The sequence below is a fragment of the Cnephaeus nilssonii genome (assembly GCF_951640355.1).
Source record: "Cnephaeus nilssonii genome assembly, chromosome: 14".
In the NCBI taxonomy this organism is placed as follows: domain Eukaryota; kingdom Metazoa; phylum Chordata; class Mammalia; order Chiroptera; family Vespertilionidae; genus Cnephaeus; species Cnephaeus nilssonii.
Window position 1 is genome coordinate 3623916 of NC_137085.1, and position 18753 is coordinate 3642668.

The 18753-nt window shown below is 46.0% G+C and overlaps 1 protein-coding gene across 4 annotated transcripts in view; it reads right to left on the bottom strand.

The window, feature by feature from the left end:
• The window catches only part of NUP214 (nucleoporin 214), an 89950-nt gene that overhangs the window by 39504 nt on the left and 31693 nt on the right, over window positions 1-18753 (bottom strand). For all 4 annotated transcript variants that reach the window (XM_079790337.1, XM_079790336.1, XM_079790335.1 and 1 more), the window contains exons 18-25: window positions 18000-18103; window positions 15153-15335; window positions 14348-14433; window positions 14173-14256; window positions 11926-12189; window positions 10773-10934; window positions 7754-7847; window positions 567-645 (exon numbers count right to left, since the gene is read on the bottom strand). In XM_079790337.1, coding sequence (XP_079646463.1) covers window positions 567-645; window positions 7754-7847; window positions 10773-10934; window positions 11926-12189; window positions 14173-14256; window positions 14348-14433; window positions 15153-15335; window positions 18000-18103 — 1056 coding nt within the window. The remainder of the gene's footprint in view (window positions 1-566; window positions 646-7753; window positions 7848-10772; window positions 10935-11925; window positions 12190-14172; window positions 14257-14347; window positions 14434-15152; window positions 15336-17999; window positions 18104-18753) is intronic.

Sequence of the window (18753 nt, forward strand, 5' to 3'; positions counted from 1 at the left end):
TTACCAGGCAAAAGCCTGGAAGTAGACATAACAAACATCACAGAATAGGCGCGCTCTGAAAGCCAGCATGCAGGAGAAAGCAAGAGAATACCTTTCAGGGTTCGTGTCTCCCGCAGACACGAACCCTGAAAGGTATAACGAGAAAAGCATGATGGGAAGAAGTGGGAAGGCTGGGGTCCCAGCTCTGGTTCACCATTTCCTAGCGGGGTGCGCCTGCGTTAGTCACGTGAGCCTCGGCCTCTCCATTAGGGAAGCACATCTAAAGCCCTCCCCTGTCTACTGCACACGGCCGTTGCGTGGGTTAACGAACGTAATGTTAAGTGAAAGTAACTGCAAATCCAAATACTGCATGTAAATATACAGCATTAAACGATGACCCACGATTGCTAGCTGCAGACGGGCAAGTGGCCTATGAGATAATGCCGGGTCCTGACCAGCCTGCTACGTCAAGACTGGGTAAACTGTGGGGCAAGGACTTAGGGTTCATGTAAAGCAAAGTGAGGACTCCTAAGAGGATTGTCTCAGTGACCCTGCGTGGCTGTCAACAAGGAAAACCAGCGACTTACCTGCTTGGTTTGGTTATTCGAAGCCCCGGGAGTCGGCCCTGGGTGAGGAGTTTTGGCTGTGGAGTGTGACACCGGAGAACTGAAAAACATGAGCAAACACTCAAGGGAAAGGCATGACTGGGGAAATGACATTCACCTTGAGGCAACCTCCAGTTCAGCAAATAATATAAATTCTTTCATATCACAATATAGATGTCTGGACCCTAACCAAAGTCATTTGACATTTTTCAGATTGAAGAATGAATCTTTAAATGAAATGTGGGTCTTCAACATGAAAGTCAAAGCAGTACACTTAACACTTATTTTCTTCCTGCAATCCTAAAAAAAGTTCTAACTAGGCCAGTGGTTCTCAACCTTCCTAATGCCACGACCCTTCCTCATGTTGTGGTGACGCCCAACCATAAAATTATTTTCGTTGCTACTTCATAACTGTAATTTTGCTACTGTTAATGAATCATAATGTAAATATCTGTGTTTTCTGATGGTCTTAGGCGACCCTGCTAGCAGTTCTCAACCTGTGCACCCAGTATTTGCAGAAAGAGCTCTCACCATCTTTTGCTAGCCCGGAACACGATATGCAGAAAACTGTTATTTCAACAATTATTTAAGAGTTAACATGTGAGGAAAAAAAAATCTGCAGCTGAATGCAATCACAGATGAAAGCTCTATTGGTGGCTCTTAGGAGCAATTTTTAAAATCAAATTATCTGTTCTCAGTCCTGAGTGACTTTGATTGGTATGTACAGTGGTCGTAGCTATAGGATCTGGTCTGGTTTTTCAGATACCTCCCTAAAGTTAGGAGGATTAATATCTTTCCATCAAAAAATCACCTTGGAGGCACTGGCCGGGTTGGCAAGAGCATCCCCCGATATGTCAAGGTTGCGGGTTTGATCCTCAGTCAGGGCACATACAAGAATCAATTAATGAATGCAAAAATAAGTCGAACAACAAATCAATGATTCTCTCTCTCTCTCTCTCTCTCTCTCAAATCAATAAAAATAAATAAATAAATAAATAAATAAATAAATAAATAAATAAAAATTGAACTCGGAAGAGGAAAGACAAAAAAAAGTCCATGCCTGGCAGAAAAATGAACCACCTCACAAGCACCTCGAGAGTCTCTGCTGGAATCACAGGAACCTTCCCGCACCACCTTTCCGGACTGACAGCGAAGAGATAAGGGAGTTATTTTCAGTGCAACGAAACTCCCTTTGTTCTTCCACTGAAGACAAAAGCTACGAACGGCGTCTCTGAAGAAACACCTTCCTGCTCCCCTGAGATCGTCTAACCATCAGGTACACAGCTACAGCGCTCCCTCGCCTCTGCGAGTCTCCAGCAGAGAAAAGGAATGTGTGAGTGAGGCCGCTGGGACGGAGATCCCTGAGCAGACACAGCCGACTGGGGCAGAGAAGTGGTTTGGGCTCAGGAGAACCACAAGGGAAATGAAAATCTTCCATGCGAATGCAGAGAAAAGAAAAAAAGAAACTAGAAATAAAAAATAGAAGCAGCAAGTTCATCCAATTTGGACCATTTTTTCCACCCCCAATTTAGTTATAACACGATGGTATATTAAATCATACATGAAACAGTCCGAGTATAATCACTGTTCCATTTGCTTGTGAAATGCTATACCTCTCGTGAGTATCCCAAGCCCCCTGCACACTGGGCCGGGTGACAGCCCTGCAGAGAAATGCACTTCAGTGCAACCAGCTCACAAACCAGCTACGTCGATCCACCATGATCCAAGAGCAAGCAGAACACAACACACTACTGACGAAAATTAATTCAAAATGGATCCAAGACTAAGTGCAAGAGCTAAAACCATAAAATGAACCACACCTAAATTTCATCAAAATTAAAAACTTAATGTGTCTAGGACACTATCAAGAAAAAAAACCACCCAAAGAATGGGTGAACAATATATATATATACACACACACACATATATATGTATATGTATGTGTGTATGTGTATATATATATATATATATATACATATATATACACACACACACACACACACACACATACATATATATTTTTTAAAATATATTTTATTGAATTTTTACAGAGAGGAAGAAAAAGGGATAGAGAGTTAGAAACATCAATGAGAGAGAAACATCGATCAGCTGCCTCTGCACACCTCCTACTGGGGATGTGCCTGCAGCCAGGGTACATGCCCTTGACCGGAATCAAACCCGGGACCCTTCAGTCTGCAGGCTAACGCTCTATCCACTGAGCCAAACCGGTTAGGGCACAGTATTTGCAAACTATATACCCAAGGGACCCGAATCTAGACTATCTAACAACCGAGAAAAAAGCCCAGCAAAAAATGGGCAAATGCCCTGGCTGGGTGGCTCAGGTGGTTGGAGCACTGTCCTGGACACCATGTTGCAAGTTTGATTTTTGGTCAGGGCACATACTTAGGTTGCAGGTTCGATCCCCCATTGGGGTGTGTACAGGAAGCAACGAATAAATGGTTCTCTCTCTCTCTCTCAAATCAAGAAAGATATATATCTTTGAGTCTCCACTAATTTAAAAAATGTGCATAGGATCTAAATAGACGTTTCTCCAAAGAAAATACAAATGACCAATGAGCACACAAATAGATGCCCAACTAATGACTAATGACTAGGAAATGCATATCAAAACCACAATGAGTCCTGGCCAGGTCGCTCAGTTTGTGGGAGTAGCATCTGTCACACCAAAAGGTTGTGGGTTCGATTCCCATGAGTGAGGCATCGACCAATGTTTCTTTCTTTCCCTTCCTCTCTCTAAAATCAATAAAAATATTTAACCTCCCAGGAGGATTAAAATAAATAATAATAAAAACCCCACAATGATAACATTTAATATGCACTAGGATGGCTATCATAAAAATGATAAATGCTGGTGAGGATGTAGGGAAATTGGAACCCTCACCCACTGTTGTTGGGAATGTAAAAAGGTGCAGCCGCTTTGTGAAACAGTTTGAACTACATTTAGCTCAAAAAGCTAAAAAGAAGTACTGGGTAATCTAGCAATTCCACTCCTAAAACATTATCCAAAATAACTAAAAGCAGGGGCTTAAACGGATACTCGTACACCAATGTTCACTGTGGCATTATTCACAACAGCCAAGGGGGAAACACCCCAGTGTTCGTCAACAAAGGAATGGGACTATGCACACAATGAAGTATTATCCAGTCGTAAAAGGCATGAAATTCTGACATATGCTACAACATGAATGAATCTTGAAAATTCAAGTGAAATGAGCCAGACACAAAAGGATTCCAATTATACAAGGTTCCTACAATAGGCAAATTATTAGAGACAGAAAGTAGAATAGAGGCTACCAGGGATGGAGGGAAGGGAGAGTGAACAGTTGTTGTTTAATGGAGAGACAGTTTCAGGTAGGGATGGATGACAAAGCTCTGGAAATAAACACTACCTGTACTTAATGTCACTGAATTATATACGTAAAAATGGTTAAGGTGTCACTTCTGTTCTATGTATATTTTACCACCATAAAAAAGGAAAAGCTTCCTAACTGGTCTCCTAGTTTCTACCATCCCCCACCCCAGCCCCTTTGATCTAGTCTCAAGATAAGAATCAGCGCTTCCTGCTAAACCATAGATCGTATACAACTATTTGCATTTATCAAAGCTCATAAGAATTTTACAATTAGAAAAGGATGAGTTTTACTGTTTGTAAATTATGCCTCAATATTAAAACACTGCTAAAGTTGCCATCGTTGCGCAGGGGCCATGCTAATCTTCTCTGTATCGTTCCAATTTTAGTATATGTGCTGCCAAACCTCACAGGGAAGGCAGGGGAGGTTGGGGGGGAGAGATCAACCAATGAACTCATATGCGTATATGCATAACCCATAGACACAGACAACAGGGTGGTGAAGGCCTAGTAGGGGGTGGGGCGGTGGAGAGGCGAGAGGTCAATGGGAGAAAAAAGGGGACATATGTAATACTCTCAACAACAGAGATTAAAAAAACTGCAAAAGTTAAAAAAATAAACCAAAAAATAAATCAGATCACTCAACTGCTCAAAAAACATCCAAGGTCAACCAGGTTCTGACCCAGCTGGCAAGCTGAACCAGGTCGTGAGCCCCACCCGCCCGCCCGCCCGCACCCTGACCCTGACCCTGACCCCATCTCCAGGGCTCCTTTCTCCCTCCAGCGGCCACCTGGCTCTTTCCTGAGCCTGCCAGACACACTCCCACCACAGGCCTGTGCCTGGAGCTGTTTCCTTAGGATATCCATGAGACCTGCTCTCTGGCCTTTGATCTTTATCCAAATGTCAAGTGTCAAAAGCCACCGGAAGGTAAAACATTACATAAGACAAAAAAAAAAAAAAAATCCAGCTTGAGGTGAAAGAAATAGGGTCTGACATATGCTACAACATGTAGCCATTAACCAGGGGGGAGAAACACCCACCTTCCTGGGCCACACTATTTAAAACTGCAACCCAGCCCAGACAACAGTCCTACACCCCTTTCTACTGCAATTTTCTCCATCAGACCTATCACCATAAACAAGATATATCTAATTTATTTCACTTCTCCGTCTTCCTGTGGCTAGGGCAGGGTGGGTTTTTGTGGTCTGTTTAGTGAGCTGCTTTATCCCCAGCACCTAGAACAGTGTGCGGCATACAGAACACGCTCATTTGTTGGGAGTGAAAAATGAGCACATGAACAACAAAATTCCTGAAAGGAATGATGTGTCTGGTGTGTGTTAGTGAAAACAAACCAACCGGCCAAACCTCCCACCTCATCCAGCTCCTCTCTTCCCTCCCCACTTCCTGCCGGGCCTCTGGCCACAAGGGCCTTCTTCCAACTTCACGTCCAACACCGTCCGTGCCCGGATCTGCCGTCACGCATTCCAGCCCTCGGCTCAGCACTCCTCTACAGCCTTCGCCGGGGACTTCTGGCCGCTGTTTAACTAAAACAGCGCTTCCCCACCCGCCTCCGCCCCCGACTCCACCAGCCGGCGCAGTCCGTGCTTTCTCAGCTGCTGGTCCCGCTCCCTCTGAGCTCGCTACACTGCAGTGAAATAACGCTGTGCAACTGGTAGTGTAGCGGCTGTCTGCTTGCTAAAATAAGTGCCACGAAAGCAGGCATTGGTGTGACTTACTCACTGCCGTGCCCTCAACACCCAGGGCAGCATCGCAGTTACCCCCGACTCTGCTGAACCAGGTGACTGAGCTCCGCCTGGGAGTCCGCCAGCCCCGGGTTTGCTCCAGGTACACCCTCTCCCTTAATGCAGGGCGGTTAGTTAATGAACAGAAGTGGGTGAAGCCGATGAACGTAAGATATGCCAAGGGCAGAAATAGGTAAGCTCATCTTCCGGTTAATCTCTATGATACTACTCTAAGAAAGGTAAATGCAACATTAAATATTTAAAATACATCTAAGAACTACTGCTTCACAGAATCTGCTAATGAATGCATTTCCCTCTGAAGCTTTTTTACTGGGGGAGGCGGTAAATACCGATGCCCACTTCCTGATTATGCTTGGAGTTTACTTGTTACCTGATAAGTGGTCATTAAAAAGGAACTACACTCCAGGCACCATGCTGGGCAGACAAGTTAAATCACTGTGCCGGAGTTGAACTCTGTGGGGAAAGGAAGGAAAAGTTTCTTCAAGATTGCTTCTGAACTTCTGTGTCTATTTTCCTTAAATCAGAAAAAGGCAAACTCAGAACTGCTCTTCCAACAAAGCCCTTCTCTCAGATCAGCGCAGCTGACCCATTCGAGGAAACAGCCTGAGAAAAGGCGAGGTGAGATCACCAAGAGCTGGTTCTCATCCTGGTTAGCGGCTACCATGTCTCAGAAACCCCCACTTCCTGGCTTTCCCCACGAAGCCACTTGGCCCGTCAGCGGCTTTTCTTTGCCTTCCTTCTCCGAGGAATCTGGCTACAATTCCCAAACTCAATGCACAGTTTTTTCCCTTGAGAAGTTCTCAACAACCACAAATGCCATCTTGGCCTAAATAGCATACCAAAGCGTCAAGGTCACTACAAGATACAATGTGGGTAGGCTTGTTTTTGGCTTTAGTACGCCCGAGATAATGAAGAAATTCCTGGGACAGACTGTGTTGATAAGTGGACCAATGTGGAAAAAGAGAAGGCAGTGGACTAGGGAGGCAGACCGGGGAGCAGACCTGGTGGGGGAGAGACACAGGGTCTGTGGCTGCTCTTCTTGCCGCTGGACTAACCATGGGTACCAGACACCAATTCCCTGAATGACACTGGTCACCACGATCCCTACACTCAACCCGAGGAAAGTCCCTCGCCTCTCTCCTGTGCCGCCGGGGAGGCTGGGCGGGACCACCGAGTCCACAGCTACAAAACACGCAGAGCAACGGCAGACGGCAGACTGTGGACGGTGCTGCCGAACTGGGAGCAGAGCCAGCGCCGTGGATTCTAAACAGAGACCCAGACGAAAGAGAAGCGGGCTCCGGCAGCAGCGATGCCCCCGCCCTCAGATACAGCAGCGGAGAGAAGCTGCGAGTCTCCAAGCAGAGCTGCTGCCTCTTAAGACTGTTTCGTTTTTGTTCTTTTCATACAAAAGGCAAGAGAAACTTGGAAGAACAGCAATGCCTGAGAGAGGAGACGAGGGAGGAGACTGTTAATCTCAAGATCACCACTGAGTTTGCAGAATCAAGTCTCCATGAGAACTGAGAATATAAAAAATACATATGTAAAAAAATCAAGTCCCACCCCCGACTTCATAGCCCTCATGCGTAGCACACATAGACGGACACATGGCACAGGCTTTAGATCAGAGGTCCTCAAACTTTTTAAACAGGGGCCAGTTCACTGTCCCTCAGACCGTTGGAGGGCCGGACTATAGTTTAAAAAAAACTATGAACAAATTCCTATGCACACTGCACATATCTTATTTTGAAGTAAAAAAACAAAACGGCAAAAACACCCGCATGTGGCCCGCGGGCCGTAGTTTGAGGACGCCTGCTTTAGAGGCTCAGGAAGTACCTGTCACTGGCAAGTTGAAGATGACAATCTCCTGAAAACCCAATCGTGTATCCAAGATTAGATGTCCACCCCGCTTAGAACCTGAGGCTCTACAGGAAAAATAGCCTCCCTGTGCTGGCGGCAATGCTGCTCCCTGCAGGCAGTCCCTCGCTATTACAAGTAATTCACTGGCTGATGAACACAGCTACAAAGGCGTAACATACCCCATCGCTGTAGATGAAGGGTTATTCTTCAATTCCTGCACATTTACCACTTGAGGGACAGTCTTCAAAGTTGATTCGGTCAAAGTACTTACAGCTATTGAAACAGAGAACAGAGAGGCATATTAATCGCAATAAGGGATCAAAAAGTCTAGCCTTACGTAAACCACCAGGACAGAAACCCAAACAGATTGCAACCCTATTAGCGAAAGCACAGCTACTCTAGGCAGCTCTGCAGCGCTGTGTTCAGTGAACACCTGGCCTCCATTCATAAGGATTATGAGATGAAGATGCATGCAATTCAATCAACTGCCCTCGTTCAGGGAAAAAGATTCCCTGGGCAGATTTAGAGAGCAGAGCTGAGATTGCCTGCCATGTTGTTTGCTCACCTTGGAAAAGGGCAGAAAGAGCTAGAGCATTAGCATAATTCAGACTAAGGATTTTCCCACCCCCCACTCTCTCATTCAACCATTCTTTCACATGGGCTTTTTATTGCCAGTCTGTTAGGTGCTGGGAATGGGAATACCAAAAAATGTCTAACATACAGTTTCTTCTCTAAAGGAGCGCACGGCTTGGTGAGACAGACACGGTGAATTAAAATGTGGGAAATGGAGCCTAGACAAGGATGGGGGAGGCTGAGAGGCCTGAATTAAGGAATGGCAACTGGGATTAATCTGACACCTACTTACCCATCTCAGGCTTGTCAGCTTTCACATCTCTTTCTGTGTCTTATAGCTTAAAACTGAATTCCAGAACTTAGTGATATTTTAAAACTAACTATTAAGAAGGCCGGAGCAAAGCTCTCGGATCTCTTCTAACTACGTATTTGGCCAAACTGAAAGCGGCAGCCTGGGTGGGACGTGGGTCTGTGGCAGCTCGCTCTCCCCCCTCCTTCAGAGCAGCAACGGGGACTTCCTGCCTACGACGGCACATTCCTCATCTTGCACATTCAAAGGTGCCTACACCTTAGAAATTTCTGCTTCCAAATGACAATAGAATCACACCCTCTCCTGCTGACAGCGGGATAATCCGACCTCCTGGCAGATTTTCAGTTTATAAATAATCAGCGCTATCAGCGTGATGTGGGGCCTGTTCAGCACAAGGCCAGGACGCTGCTGGGTCCAGGCAATATTTAAAGGAAACATCAAAGGACTCTATTCCTTCAGAAGGCTCAAAGGTACCTGAAGTTATCTTATTTATGTCTTTCACATCTAGTTTAGATGCCTTGATAAGGGTTTTAATATTTGAACTTTTCTTAGAAATTTTTTATCACTGTATAATGGTAATTCTCTTTTGTCTAAATCAAATCACCATGTCTTTTTAGTCTTTAAAAAAAAACCCTGTCTAAATTGATATGTGTTCCAAGCAGAGATAAAACGAAAATATAATTTTATTCAGCTAAAACAAAAATATTTATTTCTCAACTTTGGCAGTACTGAAATTTTGGGGCTCGATAATCCTTTGTTGTGGGGGTGTCCTGTGCATTAAAGTCCAAGCCATGTTATACAGGTGAGTCAAAAGGGGTCTTGGTCACGAAGGGTGTGCAGTGCATTAGTTACTCTCCCCAGGAGAGAGGAAATTCGGGAGGTGACCATGTCTTCTGAAGGAAACTTACATAACGCTCTTTTCCCCCTTTCCTTCTAGCGCCACTGGTATTGTAACAAAGAGCAATTTGTAACTCTGGCTCTAATGGAAGGAAGAGGTGCTCAAAGGAAGAGTGACGTTATATATTTAATGTATGAGCTGTGAAGGTCAAGATGAAATTGACCACACCTATCGTACCTGCTCATTCTTTCCCTTTCTGACTGTATGGACTCCCACACTTGCACACACACATCCATGCACTCGGCCAACCTTCACGTTAGTGTGACTGGCTCTGTCCCGAGGCTCAGCAATAACATGTGAGGGTCCCTTTGGAAATTAACCTACTGGGAGGGTTCTTGCCAGACAGAACTACAGTCTCACTGTCTCGTGGTCTTGTAATGCACTGGTGTAAACAAAGTAAGGAGATGAAGAAAGAAAGAGTAGAGTAGGGAATCGGGTACCTTTTAAAATTAAAGGACTTCGTTACTTGAAGCCACGAAGCTCAGCAGCAGGACCTCACTCTAAACTAGCCTAGACGTTTACATGGCTGTGAATGTATCACTTTCCTCTGTTGTGACGTCCTTGCCCTTTTTCTTTGAAAACAGCTACCGTGTAAGACAAAATGTAAACTGCTGCCAATTATAGTAATGATGCTTTTAATAAAAGTGACCCATGATATGCAAAAAAAAAAAAAAAAAAAGTAATACATTTTTTAAAAATATTTTTTTGCAGCACTCCTCACTCCTGGGCTCTACCACCAACATTGCCAACTGCTAGGGAGTAAGGGGTGTGTGTGTTTGGGGGCGGGGGGGGGGGGGCACAAAACCACTGGCTCGTACAGATGGAGAACAAGTGAAGTCCTTGAGGCCAGCTACCCAGAAGTCCCGGTGCAGAAAACGTGGACAGCCACGAACACTGACCAAATGCCGGGCTTGCTAGAGTTCCCGCCTGTAGCAGCCACAGCTGCCACCCCAAGCAGCAGCTGTATTGCAAGGGGCAAACCTCGGGTTGGGAACTGGTTCTGCTTCTCATCAGACAGGTCACCTTCCCTCTCTGAAGGTCACATCACTCAAAAGCAAAACGGGCACACTAATACCCACCTCCCAGGGCAGCGAGAGTCCTAAGATACCACAAGACAATCTGAATGCTCCCAGGTGATGTAACTGCAAAGATTGTGGGCTTAAAGCAGACATTGTTGCAAGGCAGGGATTCGCACTTCACCAGAAACCAGATTTCCTGCTTACCTGGATGTGGCAGGCCTAGCACCTCCCCTACAAGAAGTCTGCTTCCTGGGAACCCTTTCCACCAGCAGAGAGGCTGCACAGCAGTCTTCGTTCTGAACGGCAGCGGAGCCAGGCGCTAGCTGGCACCTGCCACCCCAGCCCGAGACTCAGACAGCTCACCCCAGCCCCTGCCCAGGTGTGGGCCGCACTCTCACCTGGCGCCTGGCTGGCCATCTGGCGTCTCAGTGCTGCCGCAGCGGCCGCCTGCGGAGCTGGGATGGTGTGGGAGGGGCCCGGCGCGCCGTGCTTCACGGTTTTGGTTGCGAGCATCGTGCTGTCGGCCCCTTGAGGAATGATTTTGCTGGCAGACGTGGACGCTGAGGGGAACAAAGTGGGTCCGAGAAGAGGAAAACACAAAAGTTAAAATGGTCAAGTCTCCATGTTAGGTTGCAGGGAAAACGCTGATTAAAAGCTTAGGAAAGTACCAGTGAACAGACAGGCCGGCATCCACATCTTTCAAAGATGCCAATGCAATCTGCCTGCCGGCCTCTACTAACTAAGATACTTCACATCAGCGACTTTCAGCCTGTTTCATCTCATGGCACACACACACTAATCACCAAAATTCTGTGGCACACCAAAATGTATGTTTTTTGCCAAGCTGACAAAAAATAGCTGTAATTTTGATTCGTTCACACCAGGCAGCTATTGCTGTGTTGTGTGTTGTCACAGTCCAGGTATGACACGTTTACAAATTCTTGCGGCACACAGGTCGAAAATCGCTGCTCTGCCCGACCATTTCCTGGACACCGACGGAAATGGAACCTTTATGCCAACACAGATCCATCTGACCGATTTCCCACGCCCCTCTCCTAAGACCTCTCCATCCCTATCGCACGCTGCTCGTTTGCTCTGTCAGAAGCCACTTCAGTGCACAGCCCGACACGGACGCCGGTCACCGCAGTGAGGCGACACTGACCAGGAGCACGGGCGTGCTGGCGAGCGGGGCAGAATGCGGCAGGAGCTGGGATGTGCAGGGCCCAGGGCGGACGCTGCTTCGCATGGAGGCTAACAGCTCCTGCCATTCCTCCCGAAAAGACCTTCTAGATAAGCGCACACCGGACGCAACAGCAAAGCTGTGACAGTGTCAGCCTCGGTCTCTCTTCCTCACAATGTCCCACCAACTGCTTCTAAGGGCACACAGCTCCTCTGGACTGTCTTCAAATTTCTGGACTATCAGCAGGAATGGGCCAGAACCAACAACTCGGTGGGGTGATAGTATAAAACCCAGCTCCAGCTCCTTCCTCAGTTCCAGCCTAACGGGGGGTGGAGGGGGGGTGAGAGTTTCCTGTCTCCTTGTTTCCTTACCTGAAGCTCCCAGCACGCCGGGTGGACCATGACTCAGGTGAGATTTAGCAAAAGGAGCCGCCGCCTGGGGCAAGAGACCGGGCTGGATGGAGGGAGTGCGCACCACGGGGGCATGGCGAGGGACCTGGGTCCCGGCATCGTCATCTTTACACGGTGCCCGCGTGTCCTCATTCTCCAAAGACTGGGAGATGGATGACGTTGAGCTGGCTTCATCCAAGTCTTCGTAGTATCTCTGAGACAGGAAGGCTGACCGAGACAGGCTGGCTACAAAGCCCCAAACAAAACCCAAGTTAGTAGCGAAGCAGCCCAAGGGCTGTGTAATTTTCACTGTGGACAGACCAATAGCCAATCTGCAAAATGATTTAATTATTACTTATTTTAAGTGGAATCAGCTATTGTCGAATGTGAATAAAGATGGTTTTGGGTCTCTGCTCAAATGGGGCTTTGAAATACCGAGCCACGTAGGACGAGAACACTTTGACTGTGAAACAAACACATGCGAAGTGAGAGGCAGAATGAATGCTGGTGTGAAAGTGGGGAGCTGGGGCCCTCAGCGGATCTCACAGGCAGAGTAACAACGTGTCAGGAAAGTAACAGAGAAGCTCCCGCACCACGGGGAACGGTCGCACCACTGCCGTCCCTTTCCAACCGTCATTTCTAAGAACAGGCCTCATGCAAACTGGTCAAACAGAGGGCCTCAGTCCCGACTGCCTTCGACATTTCCAGCTAAATCTAATGATGCTTTTGAATCACTCAGGTCCAAAAATACTGTCCCCATAAAACCAACTCCCCGTTCTGCTCTTCCCCTCGGCCTCGGGCGACCACCGTTCTATTCTGTCACTGAATCTGACTGCTCTGCTTACTCACCAAAGTAGACTCAGACAATATTTGCCTTTTTGTGAGTGGCTTTTTCCTTAGCATAATATCCTCAAGTTTCATCCAGAGTGTAGCATGTCAAAACGTCCTTCCTTTTTAAGATGCATGTACCCCCTATTTTGTGTATCTACTCAATCCATTGGATGCTTGGCTTGCTCTTCCTTTCAGCTATTGTGAATAATGCTGCCATGAGCACGAATGTACAGAATACTGTTTGGGTTCCTACTTCCCAGTCTTTGGGGTAGATACCCACGCGTGGGATTGTTGGATGCTATGGTAATTGTTTAGTTTCTTGAGGAACCACCAGCTGCGTTCTATAGTGCAGCACCATTTTCCATTCCTACTAACAGTGCACCGGGGCCAATCTGTCCCCAGCCTCACCAACACTTGTCATTTTCTCTTTTACAGTAAAGGTTTGTAAGTTTCTAATTAAGAAACATAAAAGTACAAAATTAGAAATGTCAGAGTCCCAGTCTCATTTTCAAAAAATCAAATTTATATATATCAAGAAAAAATTTTAAGCGTAAACCAAAATGACATAGTTGATGACATATTTGGGTTGAGGGATAAGAGTAACTTTTATTCTTTGTTCTATTTTTCCAATTACCTACTAAGAGAAAGTAGTTTAGATAATGGAAATGATTGTTAAAAAGATTTCACTTGCCTGTGACGATTACCTTACCTAATTTAGCTTTATGATTACAGAAAAATTAATAAATGGCGGTACAGTAAGATTAAATTTCTGTCCTATTTTAATTACCAAAAAAATAATTTGCTGTTGGTATAAAAAAAACCAGTTTCAACTCAAAACAGAATTTCAAAAAAGAAAAGCAGATACAAGCACAAAAGCAAAGCACCACTATGCCCGAAGCTGCGTATAACACGGTTATCTAGGTAATTTAATAGCAAAAACAGGTTTTAGTCACTGGTTACATGGCTTCTTTTCAGCAAGTGTTTTTAGCCATCATTCCCTAATCAGTGGGTTTTTCTCTATCTTCTTAAAAAAAGAAGCAGCCTTTTTACAAATACCATCTTCCTCAAACCCCACACAAACCAGGGTAGTCAACTCTCTAAAGCAGAGGCTCCGAACCGTGGAGCCAGCTCAGCGCCCCAAACCCTTGGGAAGCACTGGCACTCGGCCCGAGGGCTGCAGAAAACAGGGAGCAAGAGCCACAACCACCGCGCGGGCGGCTTGGCCGAGCAGCTCCTGCTCCAGCCTTCAGACGCACACAGATTCTAGGGCCATTTTCTCCAGCTCCTATTCAGAACCAAAGGAAAACAGACACAGACAAACCCCCTCCCCCCACCCCCGCACACACACACCATGTGCTGCTTGGTTTGCGCTAAAAAGCCCAGGCCCCGCTCCTGTACCTGGAGCAGTGGATCTCACTGGTGGGGTCTTCCTTTTGGCCAAGAAGTTTCTCAGTTGTGCCTGTTTCACCGGGGACAGTTTAGCTGCAAGAAATTCATGAGCCCGTAAGTGCTTAAAACCGGTCAGCAGAAGACAGAAAACCAAAGGTTAAAGGACTGGGAAGAACGCACTTACCTGGTACTTTCGGCAAGGGTTTGGCGTGAGACTCTATGGTGGTTTTCAACAAAGCATTGCGCAAGCTTTCCAGGTCACTGTCAAAACTGGAATGGGATAGCGTCATATAGAAACCAACTATGCCCAGAGAAATCTGAGGGGTGGGTGTGCACTGTCCTAAATATGAGCGCAAGAAATGAGAGCATCCCCCATTCAGAAACAGGCCATCTGACCAATCGATGTGATCAATCCCAAAGGAAAGAGATGGCAACCTTAATATCATACCCCCCCCCCCACCTCCCAGTACACGCACTGAGAGAGCTTCAGCAGAAGGGACAATGAACACCTACACATCTGGCTTAAAGGCGAAACACAAAACCACCCGGGAAACGTCAAGGGTAGATTGCCTAACTGCGAGGGTCTGAAAGTTCCCCCACTTAAGCAAAATGACAAACCTAAACTTTGAAACAAGTATGTCAACCTAATCCTATCAGTTAATTTTCAATAAAACAATACTGTTGCCAGCGTCTACTATTATCTCTTGAGCACCTGTTTCATCACACACACTATTGGATGCTTTCTAGACTTAATTTAACTCCCCAACAACCCCGAGAGGCATATATTGTTATCCCCATTTTTTAAGCAAAGGAACAGAGGATCAGAGGGTGAGGAACCTGACCAGGGTCACACAGGTGACAGACAGCAGTCACTTTCAAACCCACATCTGAACCACTTTCAGATGATTCCACCGTACTCCCCAATACGTATCCATTCACTCAGCCACATGACTGAGTGCAAGTAGCGAAGAGACCCGCTCTCCGCACACCTGTGAGTGCTGCTCTGTGAGGGCGCCCCCGAGGGGAGGCGCCACTGGGAAGTCTGGTTGTAAAGCCGCAGCTGCTGCAGACTGTCCACCAGGCAGTTCAACCTCTTCCTCTGCTGGTTGATGATCTCCCGGTTGTTGGCCAGGGTGTTAAACAGCGTCTCTCGCTCTGGCACAAGCAGGCGCCTGTTGACAGCAATGAGAAAGTAGTCAATGTGAGCGGTTCAAGTGAAGAAACCGCCCACAGAAGAAGAAGAAAAGACTGCAACTATAACAGTGAAGACTATCACAGAGAGTCACTAGTGAACCACAAGGTATCAGGAAATACAAGAACATAAAAAAGAGACGAAAGCAAACGAGGCTACAACATAATGAGGAAAGCCAGGCCTGCAGCAAACTGCACAATCCCAGAGGCCCTGGGTACAACAGGGTGGGAGATGGTGTCAACAACAGGGGACAGATTCATTCAGCAACATACTTAGGACATGTGCACTTCCTGTGTGTAAATCACATTCAATAAAAAGAAAAGGCCCAGGAAAGCCGATGGGAGTCAGTCATCTCTTCACATGCTGCCAAGAATCAGTGGGGGAGAGAGCACATCGGAGCAGCAGGGAGCACCCACCCCAGGAACTGCAACAAGGAAGGGCTGGCTCCCTTTCCTTCGGGTGACAGGTTAGTTCAAAATTAAAAAAAAAAAATTATTTTTGATTTTAAAATATATTTTTTATTTCAAAGAGGAAGGGAGAGGGAGAGAGAGATAGAATCATCAATGATGAGAGAATCATTGATTGGCTGCCTCCCGCTTGCCTCTCACTGGGGATTGAGTCTGCAACCTGGGCATGTGCCTTGACCAGGAATCAAACCGTGTTGTGACCTCCTGGTTCATAGGTCAACCCTCAACCACTGAGTCACACAGCTGGGATCAAGATAAATGTTTAAAAACACATTTCAACAGGGGACAAGGTAATACTTATAGAAAGACGTAAGCAGAAACGCTAGAAAACTGTGTAGACTTAAGAAGCTGAGCTCTGCATAAAGGGAATTAAAAATAAAGCACATTAGACAGCACAGAGCTGTCATAAAGGAGAAGCGAGCCCGGCTTCCCCGTTCTGCGAGAGAAATCTAACTGTCAAGCAGAGCAGGACACGCACACTGCTGGTCACGCCGTCCTCTCCATGTGGCCGAACGGACTCAGAACTAGGGAGTGAGCTGTGAAATCTCCACTGGGGCCCCGCTGCCCCGGGGCCAGGTGCTCCAGCCACAGGTGAGGAATCCTCCCCACAGTGTCCAAGGGACCAACACTCACCTCCATCTCCCCTACCTATGTTCCGAGCAGATTCCTCAGGTTGGGCACAAAGCCATTCTACAGGTGGTACAATATAATGCATTCAATTCTGCTCACTGAATTTTAAGCACATTCTGGCCCTGCCCCTGACATCCCACCCAGGTTGCCCCACTTAAAAGTTCTGTGATCCCACAGCTTTATAAACAGGTAAACAGATCATTTCCTGGTTTGTTTCCCCACACGGCTAATCCACTGATCAAGTGTAGGTGTTTCAATATGGAGTGGGTGGAGGGCTGATCTGTTTTTCCAATTTCTTGTTGGCCCTCGACTATTCTTACAGTGTACTGCATTCTGTTCCTTGTCATACCGTTGTCATCATTCCTCTTGTCCTTCTAATTAGCCACACTAATCAGGAATGTTTCCTTAAAAAGAAAACTTGGAATATACAAAAGAGTATAAAGAAAAAATTCCTCTTAACTCTATCTCGCAGCTGTATCTGTGATTATATTGTCGGATTAATTTCCAGCCTCTTTTCAATGTTTAGTTCTCCATTTGAGATCACCCAGTATTTTGTCTTGTCTTACCTTTTTCATATTACATATATTGTATCTAATAATCTATATATATAAAAGCCTAATCAGCCCTAACTGGTTTGGCTCAGTGGATAGAGCGTCAGCCTATGGACTCAAGGGTCCCGGGTTTGATTCCGGTTAAGGGCATGTACCTTGGCTGCGGGCATATTCCCAGTGGGGGGTGTGCAGGAGGCAGCTGATTGATGTTTCTCTCTCATTGATGTTTCTAACTCTCTCACTCTCCCTTCCTCTCTGTAAAAAATCAATAAAATATATTTAAAAAAAAAAAAAGCCTAATCGACCAGCCGGTAGCTATGATGTGTACTGACCACCAGGGGGCAGGCATTCAATGCAGGAGCGGAAACCACGGATATGAAAACATGGAACAAACTGATGAATCTCAGAGGGGAGCGGGGAGGGTGGGAAGAGATTAACCAAAGATTTTATATGCATACTAGAGACCTGGTGCATGGATTTGTGCACCGGTAGGGTCCCTCGGCCTGGCCTGCGGGGATCGGGTCGAAACCGGCTCTCCGACATCCCTCGAGGGGTCCTGGATTGCGAGAGGGTGAAGGCCAGGCCGAGGGACCCCATCGGTGCACAAATCCATGCACCAGGCCTCTAGTAGTTATATAATCACCATCTTTGTACACTCCCTGTAACGTATCTTTAATGTGATATTTGGAGAACATGCTAGTCCATGGTTATGTCTGTATTAAGAGAAAGAGACCAGACTTTGAGCCCCTCCTCTAAGCCGTGGATAAGCAAGGTTAATCCAATTTGTCTGCATCACGAGTTAGCTGAGCTGCGATATAAATTCTCTGATGCACACAGTTGTGAGCACTGCTATTGTGTCTGCAGAACAAATACCTGGGAGCAGAATGCCAGGGTCGATGAGAATTAACATTTCAGGGTTTTATCCATGTTCCTAAAGCTTTTGAAAAGGCAGCAGCACTATCTCCTGCCACCAGTGGGGGATGGGACCTCACTCACTTTTGTTTTCTCTTTTGTTCCAGATGCTGATCCCACTCCAAGTCTAGGACATCATTCACATCTTGAACAGCAAACTTCACATACTGATGAAGGCGCCGAATTTCCTACAATTAAAGAAAATGACTCTATTTTCCAGTAGCTTGGAGAAAGATGTATTAAAACAATCAAAATAATTTTCAATTATTTTTATATTGAGAACCATAATGAACAAAGAAAACATACTAGGTTTTAACATAATCATCAGAACATTATAATCCAAATGAAATCCAGAAACTCAACCTTTCTGAGGGTGTGACAGAGAGGTGGTGTAAAGAAACAGAAACAGAATGGGTGTCGGCCCAGGGCCTCTAGGGAACAGAAGTTCCTGCTTAGTTCTCATTTTTCAGTTCCTCTGAAGTATCTCAGCCTGGCCTAGGAATTTTCCGCTGCGCTCTGGTACTCCAACAGAGCATCCACTTAGTTTTTGCTCTCCCACCCATGAAATTAACTGCATTAGACACAAAATTATCCTACAAAACAGTGTTGAAAATAATTCTGAACCAATTTATTCAGAACACAGAAGTCATCTCACCAATTGAGAAAATTTCATTTCTTCTCCAAAACAAAAAAATAGCACCAACACTAGAAAGTGTATTAAAATTCTTATCTATTAACTTCTTTTAGGCCTGCAATAATTTTCTTTACATTTTGATCCAGAACCTTCATGCTATACAACATGACTTTCAAAAATGAACAATAAAGACGAAGCAGTCCA